Source organism: Peromyscus californicus, unplaced genomic scaffold (assembly GCF_007827085.1).
Source record: "Peromyscus californicus insignis strain IS unplaced genomic scaffold, ASM782708v3 Scaffold_4__1_contigs__length_199733344, whole genome shotgun sequence".
Taxonomy (NCBI): domain Eukaryota; kingdom Metazoa; phylum Chordata; class Mammalia; order Rodentia; family Cricetidae; genus Peromyscus; species Peromyscus californicus.
Genome location: NW_026294562.1, coordinates 170,611,222 through 170,627,934, shown reverse-complemented (window position 1 = coordinate 170,627,934; position 16,713 = coordinate 170,611,222). Strand labels below are relative to the sequence as shown.

At 41.4% G+C, this 16,713-nt stretch overlaps 1 protein-coding gene across 1 annotated transcript in view; it reads left to right on the top strand.

Annotated features, from left to right (window-relative positions):
• Positions 1 to 16,713, top strand: part of LOC128124070 (carcinoembryonic antigen-related cell adhesion molecule 5-like) — a 73,628-nt gene that overhangs the window by 22,569 nt on the left and 34,346 nt on the right. The window contains 3 exon segments of the mRNA XM_052760304.1: positions 11,620 to 11,843; positions 12,397 to 12,549; positions 13,952 to 14,227. Of these exon segments, the coding sequence (XP_052616264.1) occupies positions 11,620 to 11,843; positions 12,397 to 12,549; positions 13,952 to 14,227 (653 nt within the window).

Genomic DNA, 16,713 nt, shown 5'->3' with positions numbered 1-16,713 from the left:
TTAATTCTTTAAGGAATTTTTTCATTTCCTCTTTAAAGATCTCTATCATGTTCTTAAGGTCATTTTTAAGGTCGATTTCTTCTGTTTCTTCTGTGTTGGTATGTCCAGGTCTTGCTGATGTAGGTTCTGACTGAGCTATATGGTTTTTATGTTGTTGACTGTATTTTTGCACTGGCACATCCCTATCTCTTTCTCCACTTGGTGCAAGTGGTGTCTGTGTCTGAGAGAACCTCTCTTGGTGTGATCGATACTCTTGGTCAAGTGGGAGCTGTTGGTCTAAACAGTGCTGATGGACTCTTTGTCTCAAGGGGTGTGTCTGTGTCTGAGAGAGCCTCTCTTGGTCTGATGGATACTCTTGGTCCAGTGGGAGCTCTTGGTCTAATTGGTACTGATGGACTCTTTGTCTCAGGGAGTAGCTCTTAGTCCAACTTGCGCTCATGGGCTCTGTCTCAGGAAGTAGCTGCAATCTCAGCACATGGGTGTGTTGGGAGGGGTGGTGTAGCTGGAGATTTCTCCAGTCTTGCCCAACACCACAGACTCCACAACAACTTATAAAATAATGACTGAGAAGCTCATATTAATTAAACTGCTCAGCCATTAGCTCAGGCCCACCATTGTCTAACTCTTACACTTAAAGTCAGCCTATTTCTGTTCATCTATATGTCATCACATGTTCCGTGGCTTTACCTGCTGCCTTTACATGCTGCTCCTTGGATGACAGGCTGGCATCTCCTCCCTCCAGCCTTCCACTTCCCAGACTTCTCTTCTTTCTTTGCCCCACCTATACTTCCTGCCTGGCTACTGGCCAAGCAGTTTTATTTATCAATCAATCATCCACAGAACTTCCCCCCCCCCTTTATTTTCAAAAGGAAGGTTTTAACTTTAACATATAACAAGCAAAACAATTATCAAGCAAGAATTACAGTTATAATATCTAGTTTATTTATAATATCTAGTCTATTTATATTTGGAAAAATTAAAGAAGATATCCTATCTATCTTATATTTGTGAGTCTAAGGTTTCATATCTAACTTATCCCTTACCGTAACTAAGGAAATTATACCACTACAGAGTGGAGCTTGTGGGTTACAGGGTCTGATGGGGAATGGTGGTAGTCTGACCTGTCTGTAATAGGTCTGCTTGCTGACTGGCCTGAAACTGGGATTGCAATGGGTGGTGGTGTGAGGGTGCAGGCATATGCCCCAGGGCCTAAAGCCTAGGAATTGATGTGTTTGGGTATGAGGATAAAGACTCACCTCTTATCCAATCGGGTGCTAGCAGGCTCTGTCTCAGGGAACAGTTGCAGTCTGGGAGGTTGGGTGAGAATTAAGGAGGTGGGGGTTTTGAGTTACAGGGTCTGGTGGGGCATGGTGGTAGTCTGACCTGTCTGCAGGAGGCCTGCCTATTGGCTTGAGACTGGGACTGCAATGGGTGGTGGTGTGGGCACACATGTTTGTGTCCCTGGGCCCCATGTAGACAAGGATTTACCTCTTAATCCAATCAAGTGCTGGCAGGCTCTTTTGGAGGGAACAGTTGCAGTCTTGGAGGGTGGGTTGGATTTAGGGGAGGTTGGACTTTTGGGTTACAAGGTCTGATGGGGGTTGGTGGTAATCTGACCTGTCTGCAGGAAGTCTGCCTGCCAACTGGCCTGTAACTGTGTCTGCAATGGGCAGTGGTGTGGGGGTACAGGGTTGTGACCCTGGGCCCAAATCCTAGGAGCTGGGGTGTTCGAGTATGAGGATAAAGACTTCTTAGGATACTCACTTCTTAGTCTGATCAGGTGCTGGTGGGCTCTGTTTCAGGGAACAGCTGCAGTCTCACAGACTCATAAGTTTTATAGTTTGATATGAATATAACATCACCTGTGCAATAAATGTATTAAAATATACACATATATACATACATATTATGATTGGTTTGGGGGACTGTGAGGAAACTATAATCTACAGTTAGTTCTGATAGTTAATCTGTATATATGATGAGGAACTCAGCTCAATCAATGAGTTCTGGATAAACAGAACACATATTTCCTGCTCTGCATGTCAGCTTTTGACTTCCATTGTGTCAGGTTAGAAGGCAAGCTAAAAGTGAAAGGCTGATGATCCATAGGGTGAGGAGGAATGGTGAAGAAGCAATCTTGTAAGTCTATGACAATTATATTTTGAATTCTAGGGGTGGCAGTGGGAGATGGCAAACTAGATTGTGAAGCTCCCCTTGGTTCCAATAAAGTTCATTTAATTTTTTAAGGTCTTGTAAAAGCCTGTAAGCCTGATTTTTTTCTAACCAACAAATATTGGGGTGACTCAAGGGCTGGTGGGAGGCTTTATATGCCCTATTTTTAAGCTTCTCTTCCACCAGACAAGTAGCAGCTACAATTCTCTGAGCATTCAAAGTCCAATACTTAACCCACATAGGAGCATCAGATTTCCAAGTAGTGGGGTCAGCAGTCAACAGTGTCCCCTTGGGTAAATTTTGATACCCTAGGCCATGTCTATCATTTATAATTTCTAGAATAATGGGCTCAATTATGCCTTTTGTTTGTTTACCCAAGTTCTTTAAAGTTAAACACTCATCTCTAGCATTTGAGCTGATATTAGTCCATAGCAGAGATTAATGATACACAAATTAATTGCAGCATGTCTCTTCCCCACAGAGTGTTAGGTATGAAGGGGATGACCTTTGGGCAGAATATGCCATAATATTATCTATCTGACCATTTTAATATTTCTGAGCTTTTGGTTAGCTTGACCTAGACCAATAAGAGATGAAGGAGTAATAGTTGTCTTAAGTACTTGGCCAACCATTTCCTGAAATGCAAGAAGTGTCTATGCTTATATCTAGCAAATCAATTATTTTCTTTCCCTGTATTTTAAGGGTTTAGTTGGTCTGGAATATTTAATTTCCTGAACCCAGAAGACCATAAAACTTGAATCCAAACTGGCAGCTCCCTTAGGCACTGCCCTGTAGATTCTGAATTGTTTTTGTAGGAGGTTTACAATAATCTTAATTTTCCCAGTAAAGTCAGGATCAATCATTCCTTGGACAATTATTATACATTGTACAATGGAGAAGCTATGGCCTTTATTAGCCGCAGGTCTTTTCTGGAGGACATCTGTAGAGTACTGTATTAATGCATATATAAGTATACTTCTAAAGCCTATATATCTCAGATCTCAAGAAAAACTTTATCCATAGATCTAAATTAAGTATACATCTTCAGTATCTCTAGGTTATTTACTGAGATGTGGGTATCATTTATACCATATTTAGATGTTTATATGTTATATTTGTCTATCCCAATAACTGACAATTCATATATCATAAGTTATTTTTAACTTTCCTAAACAGTCTCTATATCTAAACTTTCATACCCTTATAAAAACATTACATCCAAAAGCATTTATGTATTTAATTAGTCAGGAGACATAGGTGATTGATTATTGAGAACAGTCAATGTAAAGTGAATTTCTTTTAATGAGGAAACAGTAAAAGTCTTTTGAAATCTGTTTGGTGAGCTATCTTTTATTGAAAATTGGATAGCAAGGCAAATTATATTTAGACCTGGTAAATGGAAATATATTCTAAATGATCTCAGAGTATAATTTCACTAAACCCTGGCAGTAAGAGGCATGGCATAGTTCAAAGTGGGAAGCTTAAACATTTTTAAAATGTCATGGGTAAAGTAAGAAATTTATTCTATTAATATTCAGCATACTTAGCCTGTTTCCAAACATAGTTTTGTATAGAGAATTTGATCATTTATAAGATGATCAAGCTTTAACTTGTATCCTAATAGCTCTCTTTTATAGTTTATAAGTTACATATGACTTATCCTTAGAGAACGTACAGTTTAGGTCAGCCAATCATGTGCATTTTTACAATGACTACTGGTGTTAAGCATGTTTTTGTTTTTTGGTTGTGAGACAGAGTCTCACTATATACTCCTGACTGGACAGCCTGGAATTCCCAGAGTACTGGGATTTAATGTGTGCACCACCATACCTGGCCAATATGCATTTCTTTTTTCTTTTTTTCACTTTTGGTTTTTCAAGACAGGGTTTCTCTGTGTAGCCCTGGTTGTCTTGGAACTCACTTTGTAGACGAGTCTGTGTGGAACTCACAGAGAGTTCATGTGCCACTACACGTGACCCCATAGAATTTCTTTTCTTTTCTTTCTTTCCTTTTTCTTTTTTTTTTTTTTTTTTTTTGGTTTTTTTCCAGATAGGGTTTCTCGTGTAGTTTTGGTGCCTGTCCTGGATCTCACTCCGTAGACCAGACTGGCCTTGAACTCTCAGAAATCTGCCTGCCTCTGCCTCCCAAGTGCTGGGGTCAAAGGCATGTGCCTGGCTACCATAGCATTACTTTATGTGTTGTTCTAGTTAGCTTTCCAGTAACTGTGATGAAATGCCACAACCCAAACCAACTTGGTAGTTAGGGGTTTATTCAGCTTAAACTTCTTGATCAGGGTGTGTCATTGAGGGAAGTGCAGGCAGGAACCATAGGAAAAGTTCCTGGCTTGCTCCCACAACTTGCTCAGCTGCTTTTCTTTTTTTTGTTGTTCTTTTTTTGTATTTAATAATTTAATTTAATTCTACGTATCAGCCATGGATTCCCCTGTCATTTCCCCCTCTTTCCCCCATCCCACCCCCCATTCCCATCTCCTCCAGGGCAAAGAATCCCCTGGGGATTCACCTCAACCTGGCAGATTCAATCCAGGCAGGTCCAGTCCCCTCCTCCCAGGCTGAGCAAAGTGTCCCTGCATAAACCCCAGGTTCCAAACAGCCAGCTCATGCACTAAGGACAAGTCCCGGTCCCACTGCCTGGGTGCCTGCTAAACAGTTCAAGCTAATCAACTGTCTCACTTATCCAGAGGGCCTGATCTAGTTGGGGACTCCTCAGCTATTTGTTCATAGTTCATGTGTTTCCATTAGTTTGGCTATTTGTCCCTGTGCTTTCTCCAATCTTGGTCTCAACAATTCTTGCTCATATAATCCCTCCTCTTTCTTGCCAATTGGACTCCTGGAGCTTCACCTGGAGCCTGGCTGTAGATCTTTGCATCCACTTCCTTCAGTCATTGGATGAGATTTCTAGCATGCCAGTTAGGGTGTTTGGCCATCCTATCACCAGAGTAGGTCAGTTCAGGCTTTCTCTCCACCATTGCCAGTAGTCTATTGTGGAGGTATCTTTGTGGATTTCTGGGGACCTCTCTAGTACTTTGCTTCTTCCTATTCTCATGTGGTCTTCATTTGTCATGGTCTCTTATTCCTTGTTTTGCCTCTCTGTTCTTGATCTAGCTGGGATCTCCCGCTCCCCTAAGCTCTCTTTCCCTTGAAACTTGCCCTTCATTACCCCCACTCATGTCCAGGTTGTTCTTGTAAATCTCATCCATTTCTCTGTCATTGGGTGGTCCCTGTGTCTTTCTTAGGGTCTTGTTTTCTAGGTAGCCTCTCTGAAGTTGTGAGTAGCAGTCTAGTCGTCTTTGTTTTACATCTAGTATCCTCCTATGAGTGAGTACATGTTTGTCTTTCTGAGTCTGGGTTACCTCACTCAGGATGATTTTTTCTAGATCCATCCATTTGTCTGCAAACCTCATGATGTCATTGTTTTTCTCTGCTGAGTAGTACTCCATTGTGTATATGTACCACATTTTCTTTATCCATTCTTCAGTTGAAGGTCATCTAGGTTGTTTCTAGGTTCTGGCTATTACAAACAATGCTGATATGAACATAGCTGAGCAAGTGCCCTTGTAGTATGATTGAGCATGACTTGGGTATATGCCCAAGAGTGGTATAGCTGGATCTTGGGGGAGATGGATTCCCAATTTTCTAAGAAAGCGCCATATTGATTTCCAAAGTGGCTGTACAAGTTTGCATTCCCACCAGCAGTGGAGGAGAGTTCCCCTTGCTCCACATCTTCTCCAGCATAAGCTGTCTTCAGTGTTTTTGATTTTAGCCATTCTGACAGGTGTAAGGTGGTATCTCAGATTCATTTTCATTTGCATTTCCCTGATGATTAGGAATGTTGAGCAATTCCTTAAATGTCTTTCAGCCATTTGAACTTCCTCTGTTGAGAATTCTCTGTTTAGTTCTATAGCCCATTTCTTAATTGGACTGTTGGGCATTTTGATATCTAATTTCTTCAGTTCTTTATATATACTGGATATCAGCCCTCTGTCAGATATTGGGTTGGTGAAGACCTTTTCCCATTCTGTAGGCTGTCATTTTGTCTTGTTGACCATGTCCTTTGCTCTACAAAAGCTGCTCAGTTTCAAGAGGTCCCATTGGTTGATTGTTTCTCTCAGTTTCTGTGCTACTGGTGTTATATTTAGGAAGTGATCTCCTATGTCAATGCATTCAAGACTACTTTCTACTTTCTCTTCTATCGGGTTCAGACTCGGACTTATGTTTTGTGCACGGTGATAGATATGGATCTATTTGCAGCCTTCTACAGGTTGACATCCAGTTATATCAGCACCATTTGTTGAAGATGCTTTCTTTTTACTATTGTACAGTTTTGGCTTCTTTGTCAAAAATTATATGTTCATAGGTGTGTGGATTAATGTCAGGGTCTTCAATTTGATTCCATTAGTCCACATGTCAGTTTTTATGCCAGTACCAAGCTGTTTTTATTACTGTAGCTCTATAGTAGACCTTGAGGTCAGGGATCGTGATGCCTCCATAGTTTGTTTTATTGTGCAGGATTCTTTTGGTTATCCTGGGTTTTTTGTTTTTCCATATGAAGTGGAGTATTATTCTTTCCAGGTCTGTGAAGAATTGTGTTGGTATTTTGATGGGGATTGCATTGAATCTGGAGATTGCTTTTGGTAAGATTGCCATTTTTACTATGTTAATCCTGCCCATCCATGAGCATGGGAGATCTTTTCATTTTCTGACATCTTCTTCAATTTCTTTTTTCAGGGACTTAAAGTTCTTGTCATACAGGTCTTTCACTTGCTTAGTTAAGGTTACCCCAAGGTATTTTATATCATTTGTGGCTATTGTAAAGGGTGATGTATCTCTGATTTCCTTCTTAGCCTGTTTTTCAACTGTATAAAGGAGGACTACTGATTTTTTTGAGTTGATCTTGTATCTTGCTATGTTGCTGATGGTGTTTATAAGCTGTATGAGATCCTTGGTTGAATTTTTGGGGTCACTCATGTATACTATCATATCATCTGCAAATAGGGAAAGCTTGACTTCTTACTTTCCAATTTGTATTCCCTTAATCTCCTTATATTGTCTTATTGCTCTGACTAGAACTTCAAGTACTATATTGAATAAGTATGGAGAGAGTGGACAGCCTTGCCTTGTTCCTGATTTTAGTGGAATCGCTTTGAGTTTCTCTCCATTTAATTTGATGGTTGTTGGCTTGCTGTAAATTGCCTTTATTATGTTTAGGTATGTTCCCTGTATTCCTGATCGCTCCAAGACCTTTATCATGAAGGGGTGTTGGATTTTGTCAAATGCCTTTTCTGCATCTGGTGAGATGATCATGTGTTTTTTTTTCTTTGAGTTTGTTTATATGGTGTATTAGATTGATGGACTTTCGTATGTTGAACCACTCTTGCATCCCTGGGATGAAGCCTACTTGGTCATGGTGGATAATTGTTTTGATGTGTTCTTGGAGTCTGTTTGCCAGTATTTTATTGAGTATTTTTGCATCAATGTCCATGAGGGAGATTGGTCTGTAGTTCTCTTTCTTTGTTGCATCTTTGTTTGGTTTAGGAATCAGGGTAATTGTAGCCTTGTAGGAGTTTGGTAAAGTTCCTTCTGCTTCTATTATGTGGAACAATTTAAAGAGTGTTGGTATTAACTCTTCTTTGAAGATCTGGTACAATTCTGCATTGAAGACATCTGGTCCTGGGCTTTTTTTGGTTGGGAGATTTTAATGACTGATTCTATTTCCATAGGGGTTATTGGACTATTTAAATAGTTTACCTGGTCTTGATTTAACTTAGGTATGTGGTACCTATCCAGAAAATTATCCATTTCTTTTAGATTTTCCAATTTTTTGGAGTACAAGTTTTTGAAGTATGACCTGATGATTCTCTGGATTTCCTCACTGTCTGTTGTTATGTCTCCCTTTTCATTTGTGATTTTGTTAATTTGGATGCTCTCTCTCTCTGTCTTTTGGTTAGTTTGCATAAGGGCTTATCTATCTTGTTGATTTTCTCAAAGAACCAACTCTTTGTTTCATTAATTTTTTGTATTGTTCTCTTTGTTTCTATTTTATTGATTTCAGCTACCAATTTGGTAATTTCCTGGCATCTATTCTTCCTGGGAAACTTTGCTTCTTCTTGTTCTAGAGCTTTCAGATGTGCTGTTAATTCACTAGTGTGAGATATCTCCAACTTCTTTATGTGGGCATTTAGTGCTATGAATTTCCCTCTTAGCAGTGCTTTCATAGTGTCCCATGAGTTTGCGTATGTTGTGTATTCATTTTCATTGATCTCTAGGAAGTCTTTAATTTCTTTCTTTATTTCTTCCTTAACCCATTGGTGATTCAGTTGAGCATTATTCAGTTTCCATGAGATTGTAGGCTTTCTGTAGTTTTTGTTGTTGTTGAAAGCTAACTTTAAACCATGGTGGTCTGATAGAACACAGTAGGTTATTCCAATTGTTTTGTATCTGTTGAGATTTGCTTTGTGGCCAAGTTTGTGGTCAGTTTTAGAGAAGGTCCCATGGGGTGCTGAGAAGAAGATATATTCTTTTTTGTTAGGATGGAATGTTCTATTGATATTGATTAAGTCCATTTGAGTCATAACATCTGTTAAGTCCTTTTTTTCTCTGTTAAGTTTCGATTTGGAATATTTGTCCAGTGGTGAAAGTGGGGTGTTGAAGTCTCCCACTATTAATGTGTTGGGTTTTATATGTGATTTAAGCTTTACTAATTTTCTTTTACATATGTGGGTGCCCTTGTATTTGCGGCACAAATGTTCAGAATTGAAGCTTCAACTTGGTGGATTTTTCTTGTGATGAGTATGTAAAGCCCTTCTTGATCTCTTTTGATTGATTTTAGTTTGAAGTCTATTTTGCTGGATATTAGGATGGCTACACCCACCTGCTTCTTAAAAACATTTGATTGAAAAGTCTTTTCCCAGCCTTTCATTCTTAGGTAGTGTCTATCTTTGAATTTGAGGTGTGTTTCTTGTATGCAGCAGAAAGATGGGTCCTGCTTCCATATCCATTCTTGTTAGCCTGTGTCTTTTTATAGATGAATTAAGTCCATTGATATTAAGGAATATTAATGACCAGTGATTGTTTATTCCTGTTATTTTTTTGGTGGTAGTGTGTGAGTACTTCTCTTCTTTGGGGTTTACTGCTGTGGTGTTATCTATTGCCTGTGTTTTCGAGGGTGTATCTGACTTCCTTAGGTTGGAATTTTCCTTCTAGTACTTTCTGTATGGCTGGGTTTGTGGATAAGTATTGTTTAAATCTGGCTTTGTCTTGAAATGTGTTGTTCACTCCGTCTATGATGACTGAAAGTTTTGCTGGGTATACTAGTCTAGGCTGGCATCCATGGTCTCTTAGTGTCTGCATTACATCTGTCCAGGTCTTTCTGGCTTTCAATGTCTCCATTGAGAAATCGGGTGTTATTCTGATGGATTTGCCTTTTTAAGTCACTTGGCCTTTTTCCTTTGCTGTTGTTAATATTCTTTCTTTATTCTGTAGATTTAGTTGTTTAATTATTATGTGGTGAGGCGACTATTTTGGGGGGTCTACTCTGTTTGGTGTTCTATAGGCTTCCTGTACCTTCATAGGCATTTCCTTCTTTAAGTTGGGAAAGTTTTCTTCTATGATCTTGTTGAATATATATTTTCTGTGCCTTTGAGTTGGTATTTTTCTCCTTCCTCTATCCCTATTATTTGTAGGTTTGGTCTGTTCATGGTGTCCCAAATTTCTTGGACATTTTGGGTCATGACTTTGTTGGCTTTAGTGTTTTCTTTGACTGTTGGATCTATTTCTTCTACTGTATCTTCAACACCAGAGATCCTCTCTTCCATCTCTTGCATTCTGTTGGTTATACTTGCATCTGAAGTTCCTGTTCGTTTACTCAGATTTTCTATTTCCAGCATTCCCTGTTTGTGTCTTCTTCATTGTTTCTATTTCCCTTTTCAGATCTTGGACTGTTTCCCTCATGTGTTCTTTTGCTTTTTCATGATTTTTTTTTCAGGGATTTATTGTTTTCTTTGCTTTATTTGTCCTTTCCTCTAGTTTTTTTTGTAGCGTTCTTCCCATTTTTTGTTTGTTCCTCCAATTCATTTTGGATTTTTTTCTTTATAAGCCTCTAGCATCTTCATGATGTTATTCATAAGGTTGCTTTCTTCTGCTTCTTCCATTTTGTGATGTTCAGGTCTAGCTGTTGGAGGAGGCCTAGGTTCTGGTGATGCTGTATTGCTCTTTATTTTGTTGTATGTACTTCTGCCTTGATGTCTGCCCATCTCCTTATGGATTTGTTCTTGGCCTTATCAGCACTCTTGGTCCAGACAGAGCTGACAGATTCAGGAAGTCTCTCTCTGGTCCTGACAGAAGCTCTGGGCCAGATGGGAGCTGGGGGCTGGTCTCTGAGTCTCAGGCAGTGGCTGGGGTCTTGGGTCTATGGGTGTGGGGGCAGGGCACGTAGATTACAGGGTATGCCTGGGGTCTTGGAAAAGGGAAACCTTCCCAGTGGATGTGGGGGTGGGGTCCTGCCTGATGGCCAGAACCTGGGGCCAAGTTGGGCAGCTCCTCCCCGGAGTGCAGCCAGTGTTCTTAATCACTGAGCCATCTCTCCCACCACAGTCCAGGGATTATTTCCTGCAGGCAAATACTAGTAGACACTGCTTGGTGGAAGGTCAGGTCATTGTTCACATTTAAGGTTATTTTACAGACCTAGCAATGATCATTTACCATGTGTCCTATTATAGGGAAACTTAGACAGGAAACACAGTGGTTGAGTCAGGGTCACATAGGCCATCAGTGGCACAAGCTATTAGTCCACATAACATCTCCAGCCTCCCCACCATGAAGACCTACTAGGTGACCTTCACTCCTCTAGATCATTTCATAGATTTGGGACTCTTATAGGGCTACCAGATTCATGTCAATCAACATCAAACACCTGACAAGAATAGCCCAACTGTGGCCCAGCCTGAACTAAATGTCAGGCAGATCCTGAGCCTTGTGAGATCTCGGACAGGCTGTTAGGTTTCTCAGGGAAGCTTAATCATAACCTATCTGTAGGACAGTCCTGAACAGCAAAGGCTGGGAGGGCTTTGGTCTACACACAGTAGGGGAAGTCAGTGTAGCTGGAGAGACCTGAACCTTGTATCTCAAGGCAGGCAATGGGTCAGTGAGGACCAGGAGATAAAATGAGGTCTCTGATTCCAAGTCTTGAGTCTGACCATCACCAAACACTGCAGCCCAGTTCACTCATGAGAAAGTCTTTTCTGCTCCCATACACAGCACAGGAGGCCCCATTATCTCTGAGCACCCAGCCACTCCACCTGCCTCTAATTTGCTTCCTACCTGATTCTTTAAGGATCTGGGCAGGCTGGAAGTTAAGAGACTGTCTCTGGTCATAAGAGGACTTTGCAAAAATCAGAAGTACCACACATGACAATCATCTCTCTGTGGTCAGCATAGCACTGCTACCCAAGCTCAACCTCACAACCAACAATTCCAATCCCATGAAGGGTGAGGACTCAGTAGCATTAATGTGTGAGCCTGAGACTCAGAATACAGCCTACCTGTGGAGGATAAATGACCACAGACTCTCAAAAGAGGACAGGCTGAAGCTGTCTGAGGACAACAGGACTCTCACATTACTCAGTGTTGTGAGGACTGACACAGGACCCTATGAATGTGAACCTGGAACCCAGTGAATGCCTCCCCAAGTGACCCATTCTCTCTGAACATCACCTGTAAGTATTTTCTGTTTCATCCTGGCCCTAACTGCCTAAATACAGAGGGCTAGAGCTATACCATGCTCGGTCCCAGTCCCCTTGGGTTCATGACACAGACCTACCACACAGATTCCTAGGCTGCCAGGGCATCCTGTACAGCCAAAACATATGTGGACAGGCCCAGCATTGAGCTTGAATGGGCTGCAGGGACTTCTGCCTAGAGAGACTCAGGGTGATGGAGACAGGGGACAAGTCAGACTCAGTCTCAGTGCACACATGAGTGTGCAGTGGGATGTTTGTGTGTTGTGCTTAAGATAGATCGGGGCTTGTGCATGCTGAATAAGTACTCTTCTGCTAATCTGCACCCCAGCTCTGGGTAGGACCTGCTCAACTAAGGTAAAAGCACAGCTCAAAGAGATACTATGTCCTTCTACCGACTAGGATTTCCCCTTCCCTCTGCTGACATCATGTGTGATTTTATTCTATTTTCTCCAGTTGGTCCTGATGTCCAGATCATATCCCCCTCAAATATTCATTCCCATTCAAGGAGAAACCTCACATCTCCTGCCACACAGATGCTAACCCACCTGCACAGTACTCTTGGTTTGTAAATGAAGAGCTCCAGTCATCCTCCCAAGAGCACTATATTCCCAACATCAATACTAGTAAGAGTGGATCTTATACCTTCCTGGTCTATAACTGTCACTGTCCTCAGTAAGAACACAATCAAAAACAATATAGTCCTTACTAAGTGGATCTCTGAAATATCAGTACCAGGTTAGGAGTGGAGCCTTTTGGCTTTCTGCGAAGGTGCAGAAGCATTTAATTTCCAGCCCAGGACTATGGGAACAAGCAAAACTCAGTCTTCCCCCAAGCCTCCTGCTCCATCCCCATGTCTAATGGCCTCCCAGTTCTTTGGTTCCTGGCCGATAGGGATGGAGCTTGCAAAGAGAGGAGGAGGTTTTCCCAGTCTTGGAAAGTCTTCAGTTATGTGAGGGACTTTGCATGGTTAGGAGAGCCTCAAGGTCAAGAATTCTGTCTGTGCCTAACACAAGCTTTACTGTCCCCTCCATTTTCATTTTATGATCTCCATGACCTACAAGGTACACCCAGGGCTTTCAACTTTGCTCACATTCTTATTCTCCAAATTGGAGGAGAATATTCCCCACAGATGGGGACTACACCTCTGCTCCCAGGTCTGCTCCTGTCTCATGGGTGGGGTGGCAGGCTCAGTTCTGACTCCATGGGATGGAAAGAGTGGGTTGAGAAGGTACCTGAGAGCCCTGTTCTGAGTCAGGGTGAACTATGTCTCTGACAGTTGATGACGTTCTTTTGCTTACTCTTCTCAAGGTTCAAAAAACAAATATCAGCTGATCATGGTTGTGCACACCTTTGATGCCAACACTGAGGAGGAAGAGGCAGGTAGATAGTGTGACCTTGAGGCAGCCTGGTCTACATAGCAAGTCCCAAGCTAGCCAGACCTGATCAGTGAGACCCTGTCCCAAAAAATATCAGTACTGAGCATTAGAGTGGCAGGCTGTGGTCAGCACTGTGACTATTCACTTCTACTCTTTTGTTTTTAATCCATATCCATTGGGGCAGGAAATACAATTTTTCTACAAAAAGAAATTCTTCATTAAGGGAATTCTCCCAGTCCTGAGTTCTAGCCTTTAACACTGCTAAGTTTAGCTAGGCCATCTTAAACCTATGACTAATTTTTTAATAAAAATTAAAAGGTTATTTCATAAAGGCAGAATCTGACTGTTCACACTCACAGAAAATGTGAGCAAGAATTTACACAAATATCATTGGGAAATATTCCTCCCCCACTGAGATTTCTGGACATGTGTGCTGGAGAGGCTGCCAGTGTGGAATCAACACAAATACCCTGAATCAGGGTCACTGTGGGTCATCTTCATAGGAGTAAGACTCAGCTCTTTCTTCACAGACTATATCTTAAACATGTGATCTTGCAGAGGGCCCCTTCATTGTATGTACCCTGGGAGCTGGCTGAGATCTCTGAGGGTGAAGGACTCTCAGCTGGTCCCCTCCACTGTTTATTCACAGAACCAGTGATTAAACCCTCCATCCAATTCACCAACACCACAGTCAAAGGCCTGACCTCTGTGATCCTGAAGTGCTTGTCAAACGACACTGGGATCTCAATCCATTGGCTCTTCAAAGGCCAGAGTCTGAGGATCACGAATGAGATGAGGCTGTCCCCGAACAACAGCACCCTCGAAATAGTCCCTGCCAGGAGTTCGCATTCCGGGGACTATCAGTGTGAAGTATCCAATCAAGTCAGTTCCAAGAGGAGTGACACCATCCAGGTGGACATAACAGGTGAGTGACCTCTCCTCCCTTTTTACTCCATAGCTTTGGGGGTGGGAGCAGTTTCTTTATTAACAGAGTGCAGAATGGGTCAAAGTCACAAGGAGAAAAACATGGCTCAAGATACAAATACAGCCAGCTTGGTGATGGATGCATGTTAATCTCATGATAACACACCAAGCAAGGTGAGCACAGTGCTTCATGCCTTTAACCCCCAGAGGCAGAGACAGTTGGATCTCTATGAGTTCCCAACCACCCTGGTCTTATACCAGTTTTAGGTTAGTCAGAGCTACATAGTGAGACCCTGTGTCAAAAGAGAGAACATGAAGCAGGAGGCATAGAAGTACAAGGCCACTCAACTGAATGGACTAGGCTCTGCTGACTCCCCATGGGAGACATTGCCTTGGAGGAGTTGGGAATAGGGGTGTATGGGGTGGGAACACTGGTGGGCTGGGGGAATGAGGAAAGGGGAATATGTGTTTGGTTTGTGAAATGAATAGAAAATCTCTTAATAAAAAAAGAAGCACAAGGACAGTCCAGATTACATTGTGAGACCCGGACAATAATAACAACAATAGATGTTAATATAGCAAATAGAAATGCAAAGTGATTAAGAGTTTAGGGTCTGAGTCAGACACACAGACCACACTCAGAATCTAGTAATATATTCATGTTCCGCTATATCCCATACCACACAATCAAATTTTCTTTAGATTATTTCCAATACCTAATATGAATACTGCATAGACCCTAGTCTTATTCTGTTGAATACAGCACAAAGATAGGAGGAAACAATACACTTTTCATCCCAGACATACTTTTCCAAGTAGTTTGTTTCCAAGGTTTTGATCCATAAATATAAAATTCATAGATAGAAAGGACCTGTATTGAGTTTCTTACTACATTTGCCTATGTATTCATTTTGCATGGTTGTTCCCCTCTAGTGTGTGGAGGTCATAAGACAATTTGTGGGGGCCAGTTTCTGGGGATAGAGAATTGAACTAAGGTAGGTGAGCAAGCCCTTTATCTGGTAAGCCATCGCACTGGCCCACATTGTTTGTGCATTTATAGCTATCTGTGTGGCAGTTGGGGGTAGGTACTGTGAGGGAGCACAGCAGGCACTCTTCGCAACTGAGCCATTTTGGTGGCCCATATACTGAGTTACTTATCCTCATGCTCCTTGCACAAGACTCCATTTTTCTGATATCTGTTTTTTGTGGTATGTAGCAGTAGTAGTAGTAGTAGTAGTAGTAGTAGTAGTAGTAGTAGTATCTCTGTGTGTGTGTGTATGTGATGTGTGTGTGTGTATTTGATTCTTAACTATTGAGCTATCTCTCCAGTCCCATAAACCAAATGCATGGAGAGATAGCTCAATAGTTAAGAGCCCTAGCAGCTCTTCCAAAGGACAGGGGATCAATTCCCAGGACCCACATGGTAACTTGTTACTGTCTGTAACTGAAGTTCCAAGGAATTCAACACCCTCTTCTGTCCTCCTCAGGTAGAAAACATGCATGTGGTGTAGAGACATATAAGCAGCCAAAAGGCCCATATGATGCATCTGTCATCATAACAAAGACAACATTTGAAATCAATTTCAAGATGCTTTCATCTGGTCTCCTAAAAGTCTGATGACTTTCAGCTCTGATCCATGTTAGGTCTTTGATCCATGTAGAGTTGATTTGTGTATGTTGTTAGGTGAAGGTTTAACTTCATTCTTTTACCTGGATATTACATCTTCCTAACATCCCTTGCTTAACTGATTTTACTTCCAACATTGTGCAGTCTTAGCAGCCTGATCAAAACACATCTGGACACAGAGGGTCAGATGGACAGCAAGAATGCCTTCCATGTTCTGTAACTCAATAGGACAACTCTGTTTCACACCAATTAATTCAAAAGAGCCAGCAGAAATGTATGCTTTAACAAACATAAAAAGTGACAGATGAAATGCTGGATATGCCAACTGTGCATATCTGACATACATGGTAATATATATGCAAAACTGTGCCCCATGAATACACATATTGATCATTTCAACTAATCTTTAATTTAATCATGGCCAGTGTGCATGAGCAGTTCTGGGCTTTCCAATTCTATATTACTGATCTGTATGTCTGCCTTTCTGTCAGCAGTAGACTATTTTGATTGTTGCAGCTTTGTACTAAAATTATGAAATCATGGGGGATGACCTGCAATTTTATTCTTGTTTTTTTCAAGATACTTTTAAGGCCATTTATGGTGATGCTTGCCTCTAACCCCAGCTCTTTGGAACAGAGACAAGCAGTTTGAGGCCAGCTTGATCTATATAGTGAGTTTCAGAACAGCTAGAATGGACTTTGCTATTTCTGTGCAAATGCCACTGGGGTTTTGATCTGATATGCATAGAACTGATAGAGTACATTCAGGGATATTGTCATCTATTAAAAAAAGTTCCAGCCACTCAAGAAGTTGAGGCAGGAGTACCAAGTTCTAAAAGTGCCTACTACAACCAATTCAAG